The 21,036-nt window shown below is 53.1% G+C and overlaps 9 protein-coding genes across 9 annotated transcripts; 4 read left to right on the top strand and 5 right to left on the bottom strand.

Annotated features, from left to right (window-relative positions):
- Positions 1 to 192: 192 nt before the first annotated feature.
- On the bottom strand, positions 193 to 1,851 carry J4E88_001659 (uncharacterized protein; the record flags this gene model as incomplete). Its single annotated transcript, XM_049395328.1, has 1 exon — positions 193 to 1,851. One exon carries the CDS (start codon positions 1,849 to 1,851, stop codon positions 193 to 195), a length of 1,659 nt encoding a protein of 552 aa, XP_049259192.1.
- Positions 1,852 to 2,403: 552 nt separating this feature from the next.
- On the top strand, positions 2,404 to 3,800 carry J4E88_001658 (uncharacterized protein; the record flags this gene model as incomplete). Its single annotated transcript, XM_049395327.1, has 2 exons — positions 2,404 to 2,518; positions 2,638 to 3,800. The coding sequence occupies 2 exons, from the start codon at positions 2,404 to 2,406 to the stop codon at positions 3,798 to 3,800; spliced, it is 1,278 nt and encodes a 425-aa protein (XP_049259191.1).
- Positions 3,801 to 4,081: 281 nt separating this feature from the next.
- J4E88_001657 (uncharacterized protein) lies at positions 4,082 to 4,954 on the bottom strand (the record flags this gene model as incomplete). The annotated part of the gene is made up of 1 exon (XM_049395326.1): positions 4,082 to 4,954. One exon carries the CDS (start codon positions 4,952 to 4,954, stop codon positions 4,082 to 4,084), a length of 873 nt encoding a protein of 290 aa, XP_049259190.1.
- Positions 4,955 to 5,339: 385 nt separating this feature from the next.
- J4E88_001656 (uncharacterized protein) lies at positions 5,340 to 7,084 on the top strand (the record flags this gene model as incomplete). Its single annotated transcript, XM_049395325.1, has 3 exons — positions 5,340 to 5,468; positions 5,523 to 6,625; positions 6,688 to 7,084. The coding sequence occupies 3 exons, from the start codon at positions 5,340 to 5,342 to the stop codon at positions 7,082 to 7,084; spliced, it is 1,629 nt and encodes a 542-aa protein (XP_049259189.1).
- A 217-nt stretch (positions 7,085 to 7,301) lies between these two features.
- Positions 7,302 to 8,223, bottom strand: J4E88_001655 (uncharacterized protein; the record flags this gene model as incomplete). The annotated part of the gene is made up of 2 exons (XM_049395324.1): positions 7,302 to 7,686; positions 7,751 to 8,223. 2 exons carry the CDS (start codon positions 8,221 to 8,223, stop codon positions 7,302 to 7,304), a joined length of 858 nt encoding a protein of 285 aa, XP_049259188.1.
- Positions 8,224 to 8,712: 489 nt separating this feature from the next.
- J4E88_001654 (uncharacterized protein) lies at positions 8,713 to 10,368 on the bottom strand (the record flags this gene model as incomplete). The annotated part of the gene is made up of 3 exons (XM_049395323.1): positions 8,713 to 9,566; positions 9,688 to 10,148; positions 10,202 to 10,368. The coding sequence occupies 3 exons, from the start codon at positions 10,366 to 10,368 to the stop codon at positions 8,713 to 8,715; spliced, it is 1,482 nt and encodes a 493-aa protein (XP_049259187.1).
- A 4,635-nt stretch (positions 10,369 to 15,003) lies between these two features.
- On the top strand, positions 15,004 to 15,728 carry J4E88_001653 (uncharacterized protein; the record flags this gene model as incomplete). Its single annotated transcript, XM_049395322.1, has 2 exons — positions 15,004 to 15,105; positions 15,162 to 15,728. 2 exons carry the CDS (start codon positions 15,004 to 15,006, stop codon positions 15,726 to 15,728), a joined length of 669 nt encoding a protein of 222 aa, XP_049259186.1.
- Positions 15,729 to 15,779: 51 nt separating this feature from the next.
- J4E88_001652 (uncharacterized protein) lies at positions 15,780 to 16,737 on the bottom strand (the record flags this gene model as incomplete). Its single annotated transcript, XM_049395321.1, has 2 exons — positions 15,780 to 16,424; positions 16,486 to 16,737. The coding sequence occupies 2 exons, from the start codon at positions 16,735 to 16,737 to the stop codon at positions 15,780 to 15,782; spliced, it is 897 nt and encodes a 298-aa protein (XP_049259185.1).
- A 366-nt stretch (positions 16,738 to 17,103) lies between these two features.
- On the top strand, positions 17,104 to 19,152 carry J4E88_001651 (uncharacterized protein; the record flags this gene model as incomplete). The annotated part of the gene is made up of 6 exons (XM_049395320.1): positions 17,104 to 17,169; positions 17,221 to 17,315; positions 17,363 to 18,121; positions 18,167 to 18,502; positions 18,558 to 18,748; positions 18,809 to 19,152. 6 exons carry the CDS (start codon positions 17,104 to 17,106, stop codon positions 19,150 to 19,152), a joined length of 1,791 nt encoding a protein of 596 aa, XP_049259184.1.
- Between the last annotated feature and the right edge of the window lie 1,884 nt (positions 19,153 to 21,036).

The raw sequence follows: 21,036 nt of genomic DNA, 5'->3' as shown, positions 1-21,036 counted from the left end.
CAACACGGACACGCTTATGCTACGCCACGTCGTAGAGACAGCTGTCTATGAATAATGCGAAAAGGAAGAATTGAACAACATCACGTTCACACGTCTGTGCAGCATTCATGGACTTCTCACAACTATTTGCCGATTCAGTGACCGTTATTGGCAGTCCTTCATTGCTAACGTTATACTCCGCATCTTCGACTCCTACTCCTTGATCCCCCTCTCGTCCCAGCTCATCCCGTAACTCTTAACCCTACTAAAGTAAAAGGCACGATCGTTCTTCAGCCCAAACTCGGCCCAATCATCCGTCAACCGATTATAGCTCCAATACCCTTGCCAAACCAGTTTGTTGTTCTTAGCCCCCCTGCCCGCATTACCAAAATTAAGCGCCATCTTATACATGTACTTTGGCGTCGCTCCCGGCTTCTCAATATGCACCGTGCCCTCTTGTTCTCCACTACCCGGTTCAGGTCCACTCATACGCCAGCGGCCCAGCACAGCGTCTTTCATCGGCGCGCTAGGTAGGTTGTGGTGGTTCTTACGGATGTGTTCGGTGTAGAGATACGGCACTACGTCTGCGGGCTCGGCCGTGGTAAGTAGCGAGATACACGTCCCATCGCGGAGGAAGCGTAGGTAACGGAAGTAGGTTACAATGTGGATGGGTGAGTTCCAGGAGGAGGTTGTGGGCTCGGCTTGGCCTGGGCGCGTGTAGTTTACTGTGCTGATGTAGCAGCCGTTGAAGCGGATGCGCGGGCGTTGACGGAAGAGCACGCGGTAGGTGGGGTAGGGGGTCGGCACGAGAAGTTGGGTCAGGAGTGCTGGAGGGAGTGGTTCAGACTCAGGTTCTGTCTCTTCGCTGTCGGAGAGGTCGAGGTTGGCGGTACCTAGCGTGATGCCGCCTGTTTGGTCGTCGTCGAGGGGTTTCCCGCCTACTTCGCAGGACCAGGTGTAGTGCATGGACGCGAAGCCGTATTCAGGTCCGATAGCTAGTCTTTTCCAGACGCGGTCTTCGGTGGTTACGAGGTAGGCGAGGCGTTTGCACACTTGGGCTAGACGGGCAAAGGATACTATGTCCTGGACTGCGAGCTGCTCCAATATCTCCACGATAATTTCTTCTGGAATGTTGGAGATTGGACATGGAGGCGCGGGACTGAATTCTGTTGGTGGTAGTTCGCCGAGGATGGAGGTGCTGGCGTATTCGCTGATGAGGTTTTGATACGAGGGCGAGAGGCCATGTAGGGAGTGGTGGGCAGTATTTGGTACTGTAGCAGAGGCATTGGATGGGTTGGGATCCTGGGGCTTCGGAGCAGCTGATGAAGCCGATGCGCTTGCCGCTTGTGCAGCTTGTGCAGCTTGTGCAGCTTTGAGCTTCTTGAAGTATGAGGGCGGGAAGTACTTTGCCTTGTAGGTCTCTTGGACTCCTGAGTCAAGCTTAAAAGCCTTTCTGTATAGATCGACGCTATCACCCAAACTACCTTGACTCTCTTTCTCTACGGCTTTCTCATAGTGTTCTAATGCCGATGTTGGTTCTGCCTCCTCAGCAATAGCGGCAGCGGTTTGAGCACTGGTCTCATCAAGTCTCCGGCCATGTTGCTTCTCGCCCAGATTGTGGTACGTGTATGAGTTGACTTCGTCGCCGCCTTCTAGGCTCAAACTTCGAGCGCGAGTGTGATGTTGAGCATCCTGCGCGTTGCTTTTGCTTGGATGGGGTTTGCCGGTGGATGAGGAAGTAGCGGTGGGCTTTGCGGATGCCGACGAGGCAGGCGCCTTACCCTTGGCCCGGGCAGTGACTTCCTCTCTCCATTTCTGACGGAAAGACTCAAGCTCGGCCTCGGTGCTGGTGGGAAGGTCCTTAGGGTCCATGGTAACAAACTTGGCCAAGATGGGTAGTACTTGTCGGTTAGATGCGGTATGTCCGAAGTCGCAGGTGTCGATGGCAATAGGGCGTGCAGGGTACAATGCAGAGGCTAGCAGCAGGCTTTAGTAAGGATACATATTCAAAGAAATGTGACTCAGGACAATTTTCTGTTCACAGCGATTAGGCGTGCATGAAGGGGCCTGTGAAGTCACGGCGAGGCGATGAAGGGCGCCACTCGATGCGTGATCTAGCCCCGGCCCCATGCGCCATCTGATAAGCCAACGCCCTTTCCTCTGGCTTTCGGCCGGCGGTCCAATCACTCGGCGGGGGCGCAACGTGGGCGGCGCGGGAATGACGCGCCAAAAGTGCGTAGTTCCTTCCGATAATTAAGTCCTTGCGTCAAAGCTTCCCGTCGCCTTCGTCACCACTTGTGCCTGCCTATCACCCCAGAAAACAATGCGCAGTACGCCCTTTTCGCCCATCCAGCCCTCTGCCACCACCACCCTCACCGCTGAGAGGTAACACGCCGCTCCCCTGCCATCCCGACCACCGGCACCATGGCCACGGCCACCCAGCGAGCCGAGGAAGCGGACCCGAGCGGTGTGGGCGATGTGTCGCTCGGACAAAAGATGCTGTCGGCAGTGTCTGGCAGTGTCCTCACGTCGTTACTAGGTATGCAATATCTGCACATTTCTCCAACAAATGTCTTTCCGACTGCGTTGTTCTTATCTCGTCTGAACTCTGCACATCTGGGTACTCGCATCATGGAAGTCGATACTAACACCCACCAGTCACACCCCTCGACGTCGTCCGCGTACGATTACAATCACAAGAAACCGTCTCGACCACAGCGTCACGGCCACACGGTTACAATGGCGCAACACTCACTCAATTCCGCGATCTGCCTCCGAACCTCGGCATATCGTCTTGCTGTAGAGAGGTCTTCTGGATGAATAACAAAGCACCTTTCTGTGTGGCGGGGCCTACCATGGCACCCATCAACCCCGCCGATCTGAGCTGTGCGGTAGAGGAGGTCGAACGGAAAACAATAAATAGCACATGGGACGGGCTACGCAAGATCGCACAGAATGAGGGTCCGCGGACACTCTGGAGAGGACTGTCGCCCACATTGGTCATGGCAGTACCTGCAAACGTCATCTACTTCGCCGGATACGATTGGCTACGCACCGCACAAGCTTCGCCCCTACGACAAACCGTATCCGATGCCTACATACCATTAGTGGCAGGAGCGACTGCGCGGATACTCGCTGCGATAGCGGTAGGCCCGATCGAGATATTCCGAACGCGAATGCAGGCAGCGAACTCCACTGCCACCGCCGCCGGCCACTTTCGAGACACAATGGACGGACTGAAAGACATGGTCGGCAACCAAGGAGTCTTCAGTCTATGGCGGGGCCTCACATTGACCCTCTGGCGCGACGTACCCTTCTCGGCCTTCTACTGGTGGGGTTATGAAGCCACAAGAAATGTTCTGACCGACCAACGAGGACGGAGAGAGGCAAGAAACGATGGTTTCGAGTTCCGGATGGGCCGTGGTGAGGAGAGGGTACGACGAAGAAGCAGATCTCGAAGTCAGGAAAACCACAGAGACACACTAGTCGATAGCTTCATCGCTGGTGCTACGTCAGGAGCAGTCGCGGCCTTTGTCACCACCCCATTCGACGTCGGAAAGACAAGACAACAAGTCGCGCGGCACATGGGCGAGACCGCTAAAGACATTGCGAACTCGACACGGCCAGAAGACCAATCCATGCCACGATTCCTGATGCACATCTACCGCGAGCAAGGCATGCCAGGTTTGTTCAAGGGTTGGGCTGCCCGATGTCTCAAGATCGCACCGGCATGCGCCATCATGATCAGTTGTTACGAGTTTAGCAAGAAGATGGCCCTGGATATGAATGAACGACGAGAACGAGAGCGACAGGACGCATGATCTGCCACACTTCACACCACCGACCCCAGTGCATTCTACACTTCGCACCGAGCATTCACGTTTTTGGCTTCACATGTTTTATGATTATTGCATAGCGGCGCATTAGGAGCATGATGGTAAAACCCACCCACACTTGCATTGACGGCGTTTGATGCAGACATTGGGCGGTCGTTCTTTTTTTGAGCCGTTAAAATGGTCCACAGCGATACCAGCGAGTACGTTTTGCGCATAATACATGCAGCAATCCATAATGTAAAACACCCATTACTATTTAGGTTAATTTATCCTTCAGTGATATCCCTGTCCAGATTCTCCAGGAATCCCAGAAACGCCTGCTGACACTGCTCCGCTTGAGTGACATATATCTCATGTCCAGGGCCCTCGACAAGCACGAGCTTGCTTCCTTCGATCTTCTCCCTTAAAGCTTTCATGTCTTCGACTCTCACGGCAGCACTCTGTGTCGGTGACAGAATCAACGTCGGCACTTTTATCCTCTCCAACCACGGTCTCGCATCCAACGTCGACAGAAACTCTGCGTATTGGCCCAATCCCTCACCGTCACTAACAGCAATCTGTTCTAAATACCACGGAAGATACTGCGGATCCGTCACAGGGATAGTCCCCGGAATGCGCGACAACTCCTCTGCCCAACCCCGCGACCCAAGCTCCCTGCACGCCGTCGGCCAATCCTTCCTACCGAAAGCGAATAGCCGCAAAGCCACTGGAGGTAGATAAGTCGGTGTAGAGCAAACAGTCAAGCTCAGCAGCCTCTCTGGGTGTTTCGCCGCGAATATCTCGCCCAGAATGCCCCCTGTCGATTCGCCGAGGAAATGCACTCTCTCGACATCAAGTTGATCAAGCGTATCAACCATTTCTCCTAGGATCGTCTCTAGAGAGTAATCATACACTTCCGAATCTTTCGGGTAACTGGAGTGTCCATGGCCTCGCAAGTCCCGTCGTATGACACGGTATTTGCGAGATAGAACGGGGATCCAGTGGTACCAGAAGGCGGCGTGGCGCCCGAAACCGTGTTGTATCAAGATTGTTTCTCTCGATTTCCATGGGTCGGTAAAGTCATTCAGGATGTAGTGGGTTCGTTGACCGGAAGGGTGGTGGATGAATGTTCGGCCGGAGGCGTCGCGTTCTAACGACATGGTGAGGATGGGGTGTTGGGTGTTGCGGCTTTCGAATCGTTTTGCCTTGAACACCTTTTACCGTCCAGGCATATTTGGTTGTTCACAACCTTTCGCTCATCCCCAATGCCGACCCGGTCTCACTAGCATCCTATTGTAGAATCCTGGGGTACAGCGGCTTGTGGGGCCCATGTTGCGGGGAAGCTGCAGGGTCCACGAATTACCTAGGTATACCCCAATTCTTGGAACTATGCATCCTCACGAACAGGAACGTTAAAGTTTGGAAAGTCTGAAGCTAAAGGTTATATTAACAGAAAAGTCACATTACAAGTTACTGTCTAGGTGCTTCGGGGTGGGCTTTCAAGTGGTTACCGATTTTCTCTACGTTGCTACAGCAAATACCTAAATGGCTATCCTCGACATTGTCCAGACGACATCGCAATCGTCTTTTATCGTTAAACTTGGGCTGATTGCCACAACACCATTACTTCTTCTCTTGACTATATACTTCATTGTCGTACCCAACGCCATCAAAGTAACAGAGTCCATGAGATAACCCGTCTCGTATCATCGCTAAATCTGACCGCAGGACCGAAGACGTCGACATCTCCCACCAGGTCCCAAGGGCCACCCATTCGTCGGATCCCTTTTCGAACTGGCAGACACCGAAGCCGTCCGCGAGAAAGCCATCGCCTGGCGCAAGCAGTACGGCCATGTATTCCACACCAAGATCGGCGGAACAGACTACATCTGGCTCTCCTCACCTCAAGCGGTGAAAGACCTCATGGATAAGAAATCCAACATCTACTCCTCGCGCGCTCCAGCCCCCATGGCTCAGGACGTTTTATCAGCGGGCCGCCGCCAACTCTTCATGCAATACGGGCCCAGGTGGCGCAGTATCCGCAAGCACAGCCATGCGCTCCTCAATTTAACAGCAAGCACGAACTATCAACCGGTGCAAGACTTTGAAAGCAAAGTCCTGCTGCAACAACTAATGCGCGACCCTGCTGACTTCATGTCCATCAACCGCCGCTACTCCGCGAGCGTCATCATGCAAGTCACATACGGCTACCGCATACCCAGCTGGGATGACCCGCTCATAAAACGTATCTACGGCGTCATCGACCGTTTTACCGTAAACACCGCGCCCGGAGCTTGGGCTATAGATTCCTTTCCCGCGCTAGCCTCGCTGCCGCAATGGCTCTTCGGCAACTGGCGTACCCATGGACAGAAGCTGTGTGAACAAGACAGTAAAGTGTATCTCGATTTGTGGAACAAGTTGAAGAAAGACACAGATGCTGGTGTAGCGAAAGATTGTTTCACGAAAACGTTTTATCTAAACGGGCCTGAGAAATCGGGGATCGATGATTTGGCCGCGGCGTACACGTGTGGTGGGCTTATTGAAGCAGGGTCTGAGACTACGGGGTCAACGCTTAATAACTTTGTACTCTGTATGGTGCTGTTTCCTGAGGCTCAGAGGAAGGCACAGGAAGAGTTAGATAGGGTCGTTGGGCGAGATAGGTTGCCGACGTGGGAGGATGAGGAGAAGTTGCCGTATGTGAGGAGTGTGATCAAAGAGGTATTGAGGTGGAGGCCCGTGAACAAGTTTGGCATGCCGCATGCGAGTAGTGAGGATGATTGGTATGAGGGATGGTTTATTCCCAAGGGAAGTGTTGTTGTGTTGAATTGGTGGTATGTTTTCGTTTCCTTCCCCGTCGTCTTACTGAGTGTCGTCTGGCTAATTCCCATGATAGGGCGATACACAACGATCCAACACTCTGGTCTAACCCCACGGCGTTCGACCCATCTCGCTATCTGAACCACACCGCATCAGCGGCACACTATATGAACAGTCCCGATCCTCTGGAGCGCGATCACTTCACCTATGGTGCGGGGCGGCGTGGATGTCCTGGTGTCCATGTTGCTGAACGCTCACTCTTCATAAACGTATCGCGCGTACTCTGGGGGTTCAACCTCAACAAGAAGAAAGGAAAAGATGGAGAAGAGGTGGAGGTAAATAAAAAGATGGAGCCAGGGTTTATGAGCGTGCCAGAGCCGTTTGAATGCGAGATCAGGCCGAGGAGTGAGACGCATGCTAAGGTCATGAGGGAAGAGAGCGAGAGAGCGGAAAAGGAAAGATTGCATTATTGACGTGGTCAGTTTGGTGTTCACAGATACGATAGCTTCAAGACAAGTTCATTCGATACCATCTCATTAAGACGAGTGTATAAGCAAGTGGGTATCAAAGTATTCACATGCTTATGATACCCACTTGCTTATACACTCGTCTCAATGAGTTGCTACCAAAGTAACTGTACCGAATCAGAGCCTACCAAAACTTCGACGTGTGGCTGATGTAGAACTACTACTAGTATCCTGCCCTCTTCGGCGGCTCCTTGTACCCCACATCCCAGATCTTATCACTCTCCAAGCCAATCCACCGTTGACTCTCATTGGGATAATCAACCTGTTGTCTGAAGTAGATATTCTCCTGCGATAACTCCACAGCCTGGCCTGTCAAGGTGTCGTCCGCTAGGAAAGCGTCCATGGCCTTGTTCACCGTCGATAAAGGTGTGATGTGCTCTTTCGGCCATCGCGCTGCTACTTCTGGTGGACAGAGATTTGTGGGGATAAAGGCTGGGCAGATTGCGTTGACGGTGATGCCTTCTTTGACGAAGACGGGGCCTGAGGCGCGGCATAGACCGATCACGCCGTATTTACTGGCGGTATACTGGGGGCATTGCGTCATGGCGCTGGAGGTCCCGTTAGCTTCTCGAGTTTTCCAAATACTGAAGAGAGTGCGGAGAAGTGACTTACTATAGTCCTGCCGCACTACTCGTAGCGACGAACTTGCCCTTCCCTCCACCTGCCTCCTTACTTCGCCTAACATAATACTTGAACAGCCACAGTCCCTGGATGACGGCCTCAAGATTGACCTCCATAGTCTTCGTATTCAGCTTCTTGACCAAGCCGTCCTCATCCAGCTCCTCCTTGTTCATATCCTCAAAGATGTTCTGTCGATCATCGATACCAGCATTGGCATGGCAAAAGTCCAGACGGTTGCCGCCCCATTCGTACGCGCGTTTGAACAGCTGTGCTTGCGATTTGTAGGATGAGACGTCGACTTGATGGAATATGGCGTCGGGTCCAAGGGCACTGGCTACGCGCTCGCCGGACGAGGGATTGAGGTCCGCAACGACGACTTTGAAGCCTTTGCTGTAGAGGTGGGTTGCGACTGCTTCGCCGATGCCGGAGCCGGCGCCTGTCACGATGGCCACGGGTTTCGACATGTCGATTTTGTGTTTCGTGCTTTACCAAAATCGAGATCCAAGGTGCTTACAAGAAGCAATCCAGAGGTGTGTAGGAAGGAAGCTACGATACGCCTTCACACAAGCGTGGTATGCCTTACTACACCATCGCTCTCGCACCTTTGCCGATCGGAAACATCGTCCCGGCTAAGCTGCGCGGCAAACATCGTCGTTGCTGTGTTCATGGGGCGTGGGGATGTGCTCGAAGACCCCACATGCTGCACGTCGGGAGTTGAGGACAGAGCCGAGTTTACCCCGCACTAAACTGCATGGGGCGTGCGGGGGTGAAAGCGCTCGGCGGACGGTCGCGAGCGACGTGCATTTTCGTTTTCGGTAAACCGATGCCGAGATGCACGAGAAGATATGAGATGAGCAACAACTACGCAACCTTTGCTACTGTCGTAAATACAGGTAGAGGACTCGGGTGCTCGACACGAGTGTGGCCGACCAGACCTTGGAAGCTCTCATTCGCTACTTCCCAGCAACAAACAGATCCCACGCCACACTGACCTCATCTAAAACGACAGCTCCTACTTGACTCAATGTCTCCGACCTGTCAACATCGCCAGAGTCGGGCCCATACGTTCTAGCTTGACCCTCCGTCCAAGTACCACCAGCCCGCCCATACGCAAAAGCCACAAAGTCCTCCGCGATTTGCCTCGCCGTCATCTTCGCCTGATCAGGTATATGCTCATTGAAGTTCTGAAATAAGAACACTGCATCCATCAAATGCACGCTCTTCCCCTTGAACATGCCGTCCCAAGGATTTGGCTCAGTAAAGAGATACGAGGAAACCCTCCCCTTGAAAGCACGCGCGTAGTACGATGCAGGAAGCCCATACGCGATGTCCGTTCCTAAGTTGATGATGGATGTCATGGCCTCTTCGTCTGGAGTTGAAGGTGCGATACCGTATGCAGATAAGACGGCTTGAGCAACAGATGCCGAGAGGTTGCGGGAGAAGGATGTATGGATCGCGGATGCGATGCCAGGAAGGCGCGAACTCAGACCCATGAAATAAAAGACGTTCCCATCGTCTGCGCACGAGCCGATCAACAAGTCCTCGCACCGAGTGTTATTCAAGCTCTGGAGCGTACCATATGATAAGTTTGCGAATGAGGGCGCTTCGGGAATCATGTCGCCATCCAGGTAGGGAGCGAGTGGAATCTTGATTGGTATCTTCTGGACCAGGTCTTCGGGACTCATGGCAAGTAACTTCTGAATACGATCATGCGTGGGAGCGTCTTCGAGTCCCAGGGCTTGCAGAACAGCCTTGTAAGATTTTTCGGCCACAGCGGGTGAGAGTGGTTTGAGCATGAGCGGCGTACCTGACATGCTGATCGCGCGTCTGAACAGTGGCTCTTTGCAACTCAGATGATGCAATACGGAGGCTGTCTTGTATTAGCACACTCCCGGTCCACGTTAAGATAACAACTTGTAATAACTTACCAGCACCGGCACTAACCCCAAACACAGTAACATTCTCCCCATCGCCTCCAAAGCCACCGATAAATTTCTTCACCCACTTCAACGCACACCTCTGGTCCCTCAGACTGTTGTTTCCCAGATACCCAGCGCTTCTCAACTCCCCACTAGTCAGATTCCCCGGTGCACCTAGTCGGTAGTTCACACTGACGACGACTGTCGGCATACCAATATCAGCGCTCATCTTGACGAGACGTGCAGGATCCCATTGCGGCCAAGAGTTTGCGCCCATGATGAGGCCGCCGCCGTGAATGAACACCATGACTGGCAGGGCGCTGCCGGTTTCCGTGGGAAGAGACGGGACAGTGATGTTTAGATTGAGACACTCCGAATGGGACATGTGAGTCTCGGGTGCGGCACCGATGTTGCATTGGATCAAGGTGGACTGCTCGAATGTGCAAAGGTCTGGTGCTGGGGCGCGTGGTCTGGTGTTGTCAGTATGATAGTTTGGACCACGGAAGGTCGAAGAATAACTTACCCGTATCGTGTAGCATCGACGACTTCGTTTCCATACGAAGTGACGATTTCAGGCGCAGAGAGCCAGTTCTTCACCAGGGCATATTTAATCCCTAGGAACTTCCTCACTTCATTCTCTTCTACGCCCACAAAAGAACCGAAAGTTGTTTCAAGAGTGGTTTGTTTCATAGTTCCAGCTGAAGACATCGCAGGGAATATGCTGCTTCTATCTATTCCGTTCTCTGCGAAATGGACCACCTTATATACACCTTCCTTGTCCACAAACATCATCCCTTTACCCTCCCTATCACATCCCATCCCCCTAACGCAACTCGACACAGCATTTACCGCGTACCTGCACACTAAGCCACCAGGATCAAAGGAAGCGGGTACTTAAGGCGGGCGTAATCCTCCACCCCCAATTGAGCGAAGCGCGCACGTGACATCGGCCGAACTCTACGGACTCTGTATACTAAAACATTACGCTATGACCTTCCTCACGTGCATAGTTGGTACCGTTGAGATTGCTGCCGTGTCCAAGTTCGAAGAAACTTGATTATACCTGGTAATATGTCGAGGTGGTGGTATTGATAGCAAGCTAACGATGCAGAATACGTTAGCGTAAACAATGTGCCGTGATGCTTGTATCGAAGATAATACTTTGGTTTGGGTATTGCTTCCTCTGAACTACTACTGCAAAACATCTTGCTATATGACTGATTGCCATCGTCCGAAACTCGACAAAGATCTATCCCTTGACCTCAACACTTTTAACCAACTCCCCACCCAACCGCTTGATCTCATGCACAATACCCTCTCTATTCGCTTTAATCTCAACATCATCCTTCTTGCCAGCCACGGGAACACTGTTCCACCCAGGCTTGACCTTCCAACTCCTCTGCGCTGTAACGACTGGGTTCCACAGCCCAACGATCTTGTCTAGTGTCTCCGGGTCCCAGAACCAGAGCACGGCATCGCCGTAGATTTCTAGTAGGTCTTGTGCGAAGAGCTGCGGGAGCGGTGGTGCGGCCGGTGATGAGCTGGTCGTGGACTTCTGGAGGTCGAGGTTCTTGAATTTGGGAGTGGATTTGCTAGATTTGGTTTGCTTGAGCGTGTGTTTCGTGGAGATGGTTATGGTGATGTCGAAGTCGGAGATACCGGGCGTGAAGAGTGCTTCGGGCGAGAAAGTGTTCTGTGCCTTAGCAGCATCTTTGCTGTTGTTAATATGCTTCAGCAGACGGTCTTCGTCCGCCCGAACAGCCTGCGTAGCCGCCTTTGCCAACGCCGTTAAACGGGCGGCAACAACTTTTTCAGGCTTCGCTTTATCTGTCCAGGTGGTGCCTTCTTCGTCAAGGTTTGTTGCAGCAAAGAGCACGACGCGGTTCATGGCTGGATCTATGCGACGCCATGCTTCGAAGCGCGTCCGTAACCGGTCGAGATCTTCAGACTTCATGCCCTTGGATGTGGTGTCCTCCAAATCTGCTGGGTTTGCGGAGAACGTTGTCGAGAAGTCGACTATCAATGGGACATGTCTCCAGTCCCATCGGCTTATCCAAGACAAAGTCCGTAGGAAGCCGGTAGTTGCGGTTGTGGGTACAGGCCATGGGTGCGGCTGCAGGAATGTGTGAATGACGAGAAGCTCAATAAGCTCAGGCGAGAAGTGCGGCGCCAGAAGGTGCGATGCGAACCACTTCTTCGTCAACCGTATGGCTGGCGAGAGAGCCAAGAAACGGGTACATAACGTCTGTAGTACCTGCGAATGCATAGGGGACTGAACAAACTCGCGTTTGTACAGTGCCAGAGATGCAGCAGCGGATTCTCTTGATGGTCCATCCAATGACTTGTCCTTGATCTGGCGGTCGAATAGCGTAGGTTCACGGTCGTGGTAGATGCGGATACGGAATGTGAAGCCTGCAGCGACGGTAACATCGAGGAACGCTTGATTTTGAGCTGGTTGTGACGGGTTTTCCATGCCCACGCGAGCAACGTAGCCAGATTCAAGCTTTGATAGAAGCTCGGCTAGTCTGAGTAGGAAAGCGATCTTGGTCCGTTGTGTGGCGCACAGATCGTCCGGCCAGCGACCAGAACCCTCGAATTGCAATACAACAGAGGCGGGAGCATGCCCTGCAGCTGGAACATCAATAGACGCATATCGAAGCTGTGCGTCGGCAGCCCTCAAATGGCGAAGGCGAAGTGGGAGTTCTTCCAAATCTCGAATGTCCTTCTCCATAGCACTGAAAGCGTTTATGATGGGCAAGAATGGCGCGGTCCCAGATTGTCCCTGCATGCGACCAGCAGGGATGAGGTGTCCAAACGAGTCGCTCGAGAACTTGGCTGCTTCCGCCACCTTCTCACCTACGTGTTTGCCAAGGATGTAGAGTACGATTTGTTCGATCACGGAAACAGATGCGTCTTTGACAGCCCAGACAACACTCTCAAGAATGCTGCCATCTTTGAAGCGTCTGAGCTCCGCCTTCTCGCCCCAGAATTTTCGGAATGCTGCAGCTTCCTGTTTGTTCTCGGCAGAAGGACCGTGGTCGACAGTACGAGTTGCATTGGCGGGATCAGTGGCGAAGTTGACAAGTATGCTTCTGCTTTGCTTCTCCTGTGGACGTCGCGAGGATATCGACCACGACTCTTCTTCGGGCATGGTAAATGACAAAGCCGAGATGCGGTCCGTAAGCGCGCGAGTTAGACTATTATGTACTTTCTTGCAAGTCTCGCTGACGCGTTGGTCGTATTCCTCACCGGCGTTTTCGAGTCCAAGCGATGCAAGAGGTATCTCAAGTGTGGCATCGTAACGGTACTTCAACAACTCTGTCTTCAGAATGAACGCCGCGTCGAAGTGATCGAAAACAGAGTCACTGAGCATGTCCACGGTAGCTTTCGCTTCGGATCGTAGGCGCGTGTAGGACCATGGCGTCATCTTGAACAGGACATTCTGTCCACGAGGGCCGTCAAACACGACAGGGGCGGTCTCTGCCTTCGGGATGGTGATGTTGGTGGCTTGGAAGATGAACGGTTTCTTCGTGAGGTCGCCTCGGGACAAGAACTGCAACGTCGACTTGAACAGTTGGTAACTGCTGAATCCTGAAGAGACAGATTGTGCGCCGGTGCCAGCGTTTGGCTGCAGTAGCATAGCCATGATCGCAGCCCATTCGAAGTTTCCGAAACCTCCTTTGCGGATCTGACTACCGAAGCCACGCTGCTTCAGCCAAACACGTCCAAGTATACAAGCGTCCTTGAATGCATCAGCTCTCGAGGCGGTGCCGTGAAGAAGCTTAAGGTAGGCTGTGACGTTGGCATCCGATTGCAGGGTGTTGTTGTAGAATGGCGTTGGAGTGAGCGTCTTGGTAGAGGCTTCGTCGTCGCTGCCTCTTGGTCGCACGCAGTTCGAGGTGGGCAGCAGTTTGTTCGACGGAAAGGTGTTCTCCGGTACCGCGGCCAGGATGTTGATCTGGCACTTGGAGCTCGAGAAGTCGTCCGCATCGCCGTTTCCGCTCGGTTGTACAACCAGGATAGGCTGAAGCTGGTTGTCATTCAGAGTATCGAAGGATAATTGAAACTTATGTTCCTTCGAAGCTTTGATGCCAGCAGCCAGGCACGCCAGATAGTACGAGCGCTTGTAAAAGTACCGGTGATTCAGGTAATCCTTGTCTGTGAACAGACTCCTCGGCATTGTCACAACCAGATCAATCGACAGTCCCTCCTCGTGTCGAGTCGCGGTTTTGAGCGGGTAGCTGCCGGTCGCGTTGATGCTCGCGGGTCGTTCGTACTGCAGCTTGTAGAGGGCGTCTTTAGGAGGGCGAGGACTGGGGAACGGTACAGCCACACCGGCTGTCTTGAGCGCTTTCTCAGCTTCGGCAATCTACGATTAATTAGCTTGTGTTGACCCCATCCGATCCGCTCTTCACATACTGGCAATGGCTCGCGGCTGGGTATCTGCTCGATGATGGTCTTGAGGGTGCGCATCGCGTTCTCTGCGGGAGCTTCCTTCTTGCCGTACTTCAGCTTGACCTGGTCGAGCAGCTCGTCTAGCTGAAGCTTGAACATGTTCGACTTGAAGGATTCCGCGGTGTATACGCCGTCCTGCAGGCTCGGCGCAGGTCTCTTGGGCGGCTTGGACGGCTTGGACGCGCTCGTCGCTTTGCCGGCAGTCGTCTGCTTTCTGCTCTCATGGACGTCCTCTTCTTCCTCAAACTCATTTCCTTCCTCCTCGCTCATATCCTCGTCATCGTTGTCTTGGAGCTCTTCTGCGCTGTCCATCTCGGCATCGCTGTGATCGAGCGCATCCCCGGCATCGCTTTCGTCCAGCGCGACTCCACCATTGTCGCCGTCGAAATCGGCAAAACTCCCTTCACTGCCGTCCTCCGAGTCGCTGTGCTCGAGCTTTCTCCGTTTCGTCGCGGGAGGTGCCATGGTGGTGGTTCGTGAGGTGTGAGCGCATGCGACGCGAAATTTCTCTGGGACTTTTGGGAGCGGACGCTTATCGATAAGCAGGGATTAGTTAGCGCGTTTACATCACACCCACCCCTCACTGACAGCTCCACGAGCTCGTAACCTGGGCGCGCTTGCCACATGTACACCGGTGCACTTGCTGTGCATGCATCATGAGCTCTTGACATACATAATCGCGTTAGGCTCAACCTTGTTCTGGTCTTTGATTTGTATGAGCATACTACTGTCTGACTAAACCATTTCCATTCGTCTTGGTCCGCAGGTACTACTCTTCACAGTGCCTCTCTCCACTAAGTTCATCCGCCTACGCGGACCTCCCTTTTCTCCAAGCCCTCATCTATAACTGCACAGAGTAAAGCTTCCAGCATGGCTTGGCGAAGCTCTGGGGCGACTAACGAAGCTCTAATCACCAACCTTGTAAAGAACAAGCTGATCCGGTCTGACCGTGTCAAAGATGCCATGTTACGGGTAGGGCTGCGAGTGTTCGATTAGCCAACATCTTCATGTATGATAACAGTCGCTAGGTTGATCGCGCGCACTTTGCCCCAGCCAAACCGTACGATGACTCTCCTCAACCCCTAGGGCACAAGGCCACCATCTCCGCACCACACATGCATGCTTCAGCGTGCGAATCACTCCTCGACTATCTCGAACCCGGGGCCAAAGTCCTGGATGTCGGTTCTGGCTCGGGCTACCTCACAGCTGTCCTTGCCAACCTCGTTGCGCCGAACGGCACGGTTATTGGCATCGACCACATCCAGCCGTTGAACGACATGGCGAACGCGAATATGGGCAAGTCAGAAGAGGGGCGGAAGATGTTGGAGTCGGGACAAATCAAGTTTGTGACTGGTGATGGGCGAGAAGGATGGGCCGAGGGCGCGCCGTACGATGCTATTCATGTTGGGGCTGCAGCAGCTGTGCACCACAAGGCGTTGACCGATCAGCTGAAAGCTCCGGGCCGGCTCTTCGTTCCGGTCGCGGAAGGCGGGACGCAGCATATCTATGTCATCGATAAGAACAAGGACGGAAGTCTCGAGCGGCAAAAGTTGTATGGTGTGCAGTATGTGCCGCTGACGGATGCGCCGGTGTAGGTGGAGATGGAATTCGAAGGGCAGTGTAGTCTCTATAGCCGTCTTGTATCACTACTGTCCTACCAGCCCCTCGAATAACTCATCCCGTCTCCTCCGTAATTCGTCAAGCCTAACCTCCAGTTTACCCACCTCTTTCCTGGCCGCCTCTTTGTCCGCAGGCAGGCCACCAAATTCTGCGACCTGCTTCTCCAAGCCTTCTACTCGTTCTCGCAGCTCATCGAGGGCCTTCTGCTGCTCCAACATGTCGGTTATAGCCTCGGCAGATCCAACATTCTTGGATCCTGGCGTCATGTTGCGCGATTGCGACGACTGGAGGGACGAGAGCTTGTCTTCGTGTTCGCGGATCTTGGTGCGTAGGTGCTTAACCTGACGCGTTTGCTCCGTCGTCTGGCGCTGGATGTTGGACGGCGTTGCGAAGGCGGGATTGGTTTGGAGCTCGTGCAGCTGGGTTCGAAGGAGGGCTTGCTGCTTGTCTAGGTAGCTTTGCAGCGTGTGGATGTGCTGCAGCTGGTTCGTGAGGTTCTGCGACGCGGTCGTGTGCTGTATGAGAGCGTGCGCGATGCTCTCGGGGTTGGCGGTCGGTAGGTTGAGAGCCACAGCTGTGGATGCGAGTGCATCGAGCGCTTGCTCGCCTTCGGGGGCAAGGCTCGCTTGCAGCCTGGACAGGATGCGTTCGTCGACTTCATTCCTTGGGACCTACCGTTGTGAGCAGGGTGCTCGGTGCGCGGCAGCTGATGCGGACCTGCAGTTCTCATACCTCGTCCAGCTCCTTCAATGCCTCCCTCTCTAGGCGCTCCATGACCGTCCTCTCCTCATCCGCCCGCTCATTTGCCATGGACAGCTCGCGGAGGACCTTGAGCGTCTCCTCGTTGCGCTCAAACGTCGGCACCGTGCGCCCGGCATACTTGTACGACAGCCATGAGTCGATGTGCGCCCAGTCCTGGGCTTGTGCGCGCTGCTGACGCGCTTTGGAGGGCGAGAAGAGGTCGGACGGGGTGAGGTTGTCCATGGTCGTGCTCGCGGTGCTCAGGTGTCTGGCTATCGAGAGCTAGGCTGAACCCTTACAGAAGAAAGCAACGCCAAAGTGGGGCCAGTGCGAGCGTGAACGGGCTCAGCTGCCCCAGTCGAGGGTGCATATGTGGATGCGCTGACGTTCCGGACTGCCACTGCGACGCGGAGGAAGTGACGCTGCATTATCGATAACCTTAAATTTCCTACCCAAGTGCCGAAGTCGGAGCTAATCGGCTTTTGGAATAAGCCATGGTGCAATTGGGGAGTCATTGCGCCATTACATCTCATTTACCTGCCCCGTTACTGGTGTCTTCGCTATCCTCTAGTCCTGCCTTACCACATTCTTCTCCGTCGTGCTTGCAACATGTCGCCCATGGTCCTGGAAAACGATGTAGAAGTCGGAGAGAGTCTGCCGCCGGCAACTGAGCACGTGCGTCCAACTTCACTCCTGACTCCCATATCATAGGCTGATAAGAGGCAGGCGGTTAGTGTGTCACTGCCTACATGGCGGGCAAACGTTGGATATGAAGAGGGTGAAGAATGGGTCATCAGCAAAATGAAGACTGGCTATCCTAGGTACTGTGTGGCGAGGCACATGGCAAACGTATACTAACCCCGACAAGATTCTTCATACATAAGATCATACAAGCCTTTGCGGCTGCAATTGTCGACAAGCATGGCAAAGAGGGAGATAGTGCCATGCTATTCCCCACAAACACGACGGCATCGAGGTGTCAAGAATTCTTCCTACGACAAGCACCAGAACTGGATGCGTCGCAAGTTCGGATTCTGGATTTCGTACCGGCAGCTGAAAGAGCTCGCTCTGACGAATTGCAAATTATTTCACCGAGAGTATCAGCCGTCCTCTTCCCAAAAGATCGCTTCAGCATCGCAAAGACATTTTGGCAGCACTCCGGAGATGGTGTCTCAAGTCGTAGAGCAGAGTACTGCTCTCAGCTCTTCAAGGAGGGCATCTTGGTAGAAGCGTCCACTGTCAACCAGCCAGCAAGAGTGTGCAAGGGTCCCAGACGGTATCAGAAGCAGACGTCGATTGACCTCGGCGCTTCGGACACATCCACCAACGGCAACGGAGAAGTGCAAGATCCTTCGCAGTTCGTCGAGGAGAGATTCGGACGCAACTTGGATCTCTCAAAAACCAAGAACGCAAAGCTGGCCATTCGAAGGCGCATTGCAGGTTCATTGACCGCGGACGTCAGCTTGACAGAAGCAATGACCCTGGATCATGACGCGGCAAGGAAGAGGCCGGTAGCAGGCTTCTCTGAGGATGACGTCTATCTGTATCCCACCGGAATGAGCTCTATATTCAACGCTCACCGGAATCTACTCAGAGCAAAGGGCTCAAAGAGGGCCATCGTCTACGGGTAAGTTTGGTCGATCGCACCTCCACATCCCACTAATATACTCAGCTTCCCATACATCGACACATTGAAAATTACCGAAAAGTTCGGACCTGGTTCGCAGTTCTACGGCTTCGGTTCATCAGAAGAACTAGATGACCTCGAGCAACGACTAGAAGGTGGCGAGAGATTTGTCGCCCTCTTCACCGAGTTCCCCGGAAACCCGTTACTCAGATCTCCGGATCTGGAGCGCATACGCAAACTAGCCGACGAGTACGATTTTTGCGTCGTAGTAGATGAGACTATTGGCAACTTCATCAACGTCAATGTTCTACAGTATGCGGACGTTGTTGTCAGTAGTCTGACCAAGGTGTTCAGCGGAGACAGTAATGTCATGGGTGGAGGGTAAGCATCAGTCCTAATCAATGCCCGAAGACACTTACTAACACCAACCACACAGACTGGTGCTCAACCCCAAAGCAAAGAACTACGCCCTCCTCAAGCGCACATGGGAAGAAGACTACGAAGACAACCACTGGGCCGAAGACAGCATCTTCCTCGAGCGCAACAGCCGTGACTTCGTCTCAAGAATCGACCGTATCGGTACCAACGCTGAAGCCATCTGCGACGTACTCAGCGCACACCCTCGCGGTACGTACCTTTTCCACGCCTGATCTCTTTCAACCAGCACCCATCTAACACAACCTCCAGTCAAACAAGTAAACTACCCCAAAACCTCACCAACGCGCCCCTTCTATGAGAAATGCCGCAACCCGTCCGGTGGCTACGGCGGCCTCCTCTCCGCCACCTTCTACACAAAAGCCGACGCCATCGCCTTCTTTGACAACCTCGATACAGTGAAAGGACCTAGTCTGGGTACAAACTTTACACTCAGCTCGCCGTATGTCATTTTGGCGCATTATGGCGAGTTGGATTGGTGTGCGAAATGGGGCGTGGAAGCGGATTTGATTCGTTTTAGTGTTGGGTTGGAGGAGACAAGCAAGTTGGTCGAGACGTTTAAGAGGGCGTTGGATGCGATTCCTGCTGCAGAGTAGTATTTGCGTTTGGAAGCCGTTATCATTGTGCGAGTAACAATGCAAATTGATACGACATGGCATACTCTGCATTTCGAGGCATTGGCTGCATTCGTGGTCTTAATCTGCTTACCTCGGCGGTTCCTTCCAGTCTGGGCAGTAACGTGTAGTTCTCTCCTTATTTCGCTTCTTCTGGCAGCGACGAACATGAAACGCAAGGTCGTTCCTTCCGACTTCCACCTCCTTTACAGATCCGCGAGCGACGAAGCAGCAGCATTCGCTGCTCACGAGGGATGGTGGTGTACATTGAGAGCATCATTCACTTCTTGATCAGCCAGTGGATATTATGTGTCATCACCAGTGTGGGCTACGCGTTGACATGACATAGCTGGTGGTAAGATCAACGCATCTGCTACCGGGGTTGACTCTCGCATTGATGTGTTCGATCTGCGCGGACGATTCCGTGCACTTCAGATCTAGACTGATTGACGGTTTGCATGACATTATCCAAGCATCGATCGACAATTGCAGTGTGGGTATGCAGATTCTATCTTGTTGCGAGCGTCATACTGCGCTGCTCCACAGTGAAATCCGATGAGAGATATCGGCTGAGGCATTGAGTGTCGTGGGTTCCAATTTCAGTGTACGTTTTTCGCGTGAGCGATCAGTCGTCGAAGTATCGTCATGATGCCACTAGTCGAGGGAATCTGATCTTGTTCATTCAAGATGAATACAAAGTGTCCGACAAGAATGTTCGATGGTGTGTCACCAAGGCAGAAACACGTCATGATGGGCTGATGACAAAGGATTGGATGTACGATATCGCGGTCATCTCTGCCGTTGATGGAGAGCGCAGTTGCAACGAGTCAGCAGTAAATCCGTGTATTCTTGATGGAAACCAGTTTGGGTGTAGCCCCTCCCACCCCATCTGTGACGTTGCAATAGTGATCGCCACAAAGATTACCCATAACACTCACGCCTGCTTAGGCGTGTTCTGCGGCACACACTTTTTCATCCTTAGGGCCCTGGTGTAACCGAAGTATCGTCACCCTTGACTTCCTCCCGTATGGGTACCTGTGGGCCCGGCGCTCATGTCGCAAACACTGGTCGTTGTAGTCCACGTGCATTCATTGGTTCGCAAAACCTGCCTGAGCTTTTGCTCGACGGTAGGGCAAACCGTGTACCTATCCTGAGGCTCTGGGGGTCTGGGGCGGATGGACGCTTCCGACAGCCCGAAGTGAAGCGCAGTGCGGTGGGCCTAAGAGGGCTGTGATTTGACGTACTCATTTGCGAAAGCGAGATCTGATATAGACTAATTTTGGGAATTGAATGAAATTTCTGAAGGATAGCTGTTCGTTGCTAAGATCATGTTGAAGTATGATGAAAGTGACATGTCACACGTCTGTGTGGGTACCTATACAACTGTTGTGTTAACGGTTCATCAACACATCCGCCAGGTGTTGCTACTACTAGTTGTTGCAAATGCGTAGACTGTTCTATCCCAGCAACTCAAGAGTGCAGGCGGGTCCCCCCCGCTTGTAGAAGTATGGGTGAATAAGTTACTTGTCACTGGCGCTGCGAACCTGCGAGGAATCCACATCGCTTAAAGACGCCCCATGGGTCGCTATAGGCTCCATGGTAGGGAAGCTATGATCTCCAAAGTTGAACATAGTGTGACCCATTAGGTGTAGGAGGCATCGTATGAGGAATGTGACAACTGTGATTGTAGTGCGATAACGGTAGTGCGGAGACTACAGCCCCTGCGCCCGGCCAGGGCGATCCTAGATCATCCTGGTTTCGCATGAACATCCAAGATTCGCTCCGTGCCATGGCAGGTGCATCGTACCATCTGATCATTAGGCGTGCCAGCGGCTAGAAGTTATACGTTGATATAGTTGCATCCAG

The sequence above is a fragment of the Alternaria novae-zelandiae genome (genome assembly GCF_023758075.1).
Source record: "Alternaria novae-zelandiae strain BMP 2774 chromosome Unknown scaffold_2, whole genome shotgun sequence".
NCBI lineage: Eukaryota > Fungi > Ascomycota > Dothideomycetes > Pleosporales > Pleosporaceae > Alternaria > Alternaria novae-zelandiae.
This window is presented reverse-complemented; position numbering and strand designations above follow the sequence as displayed.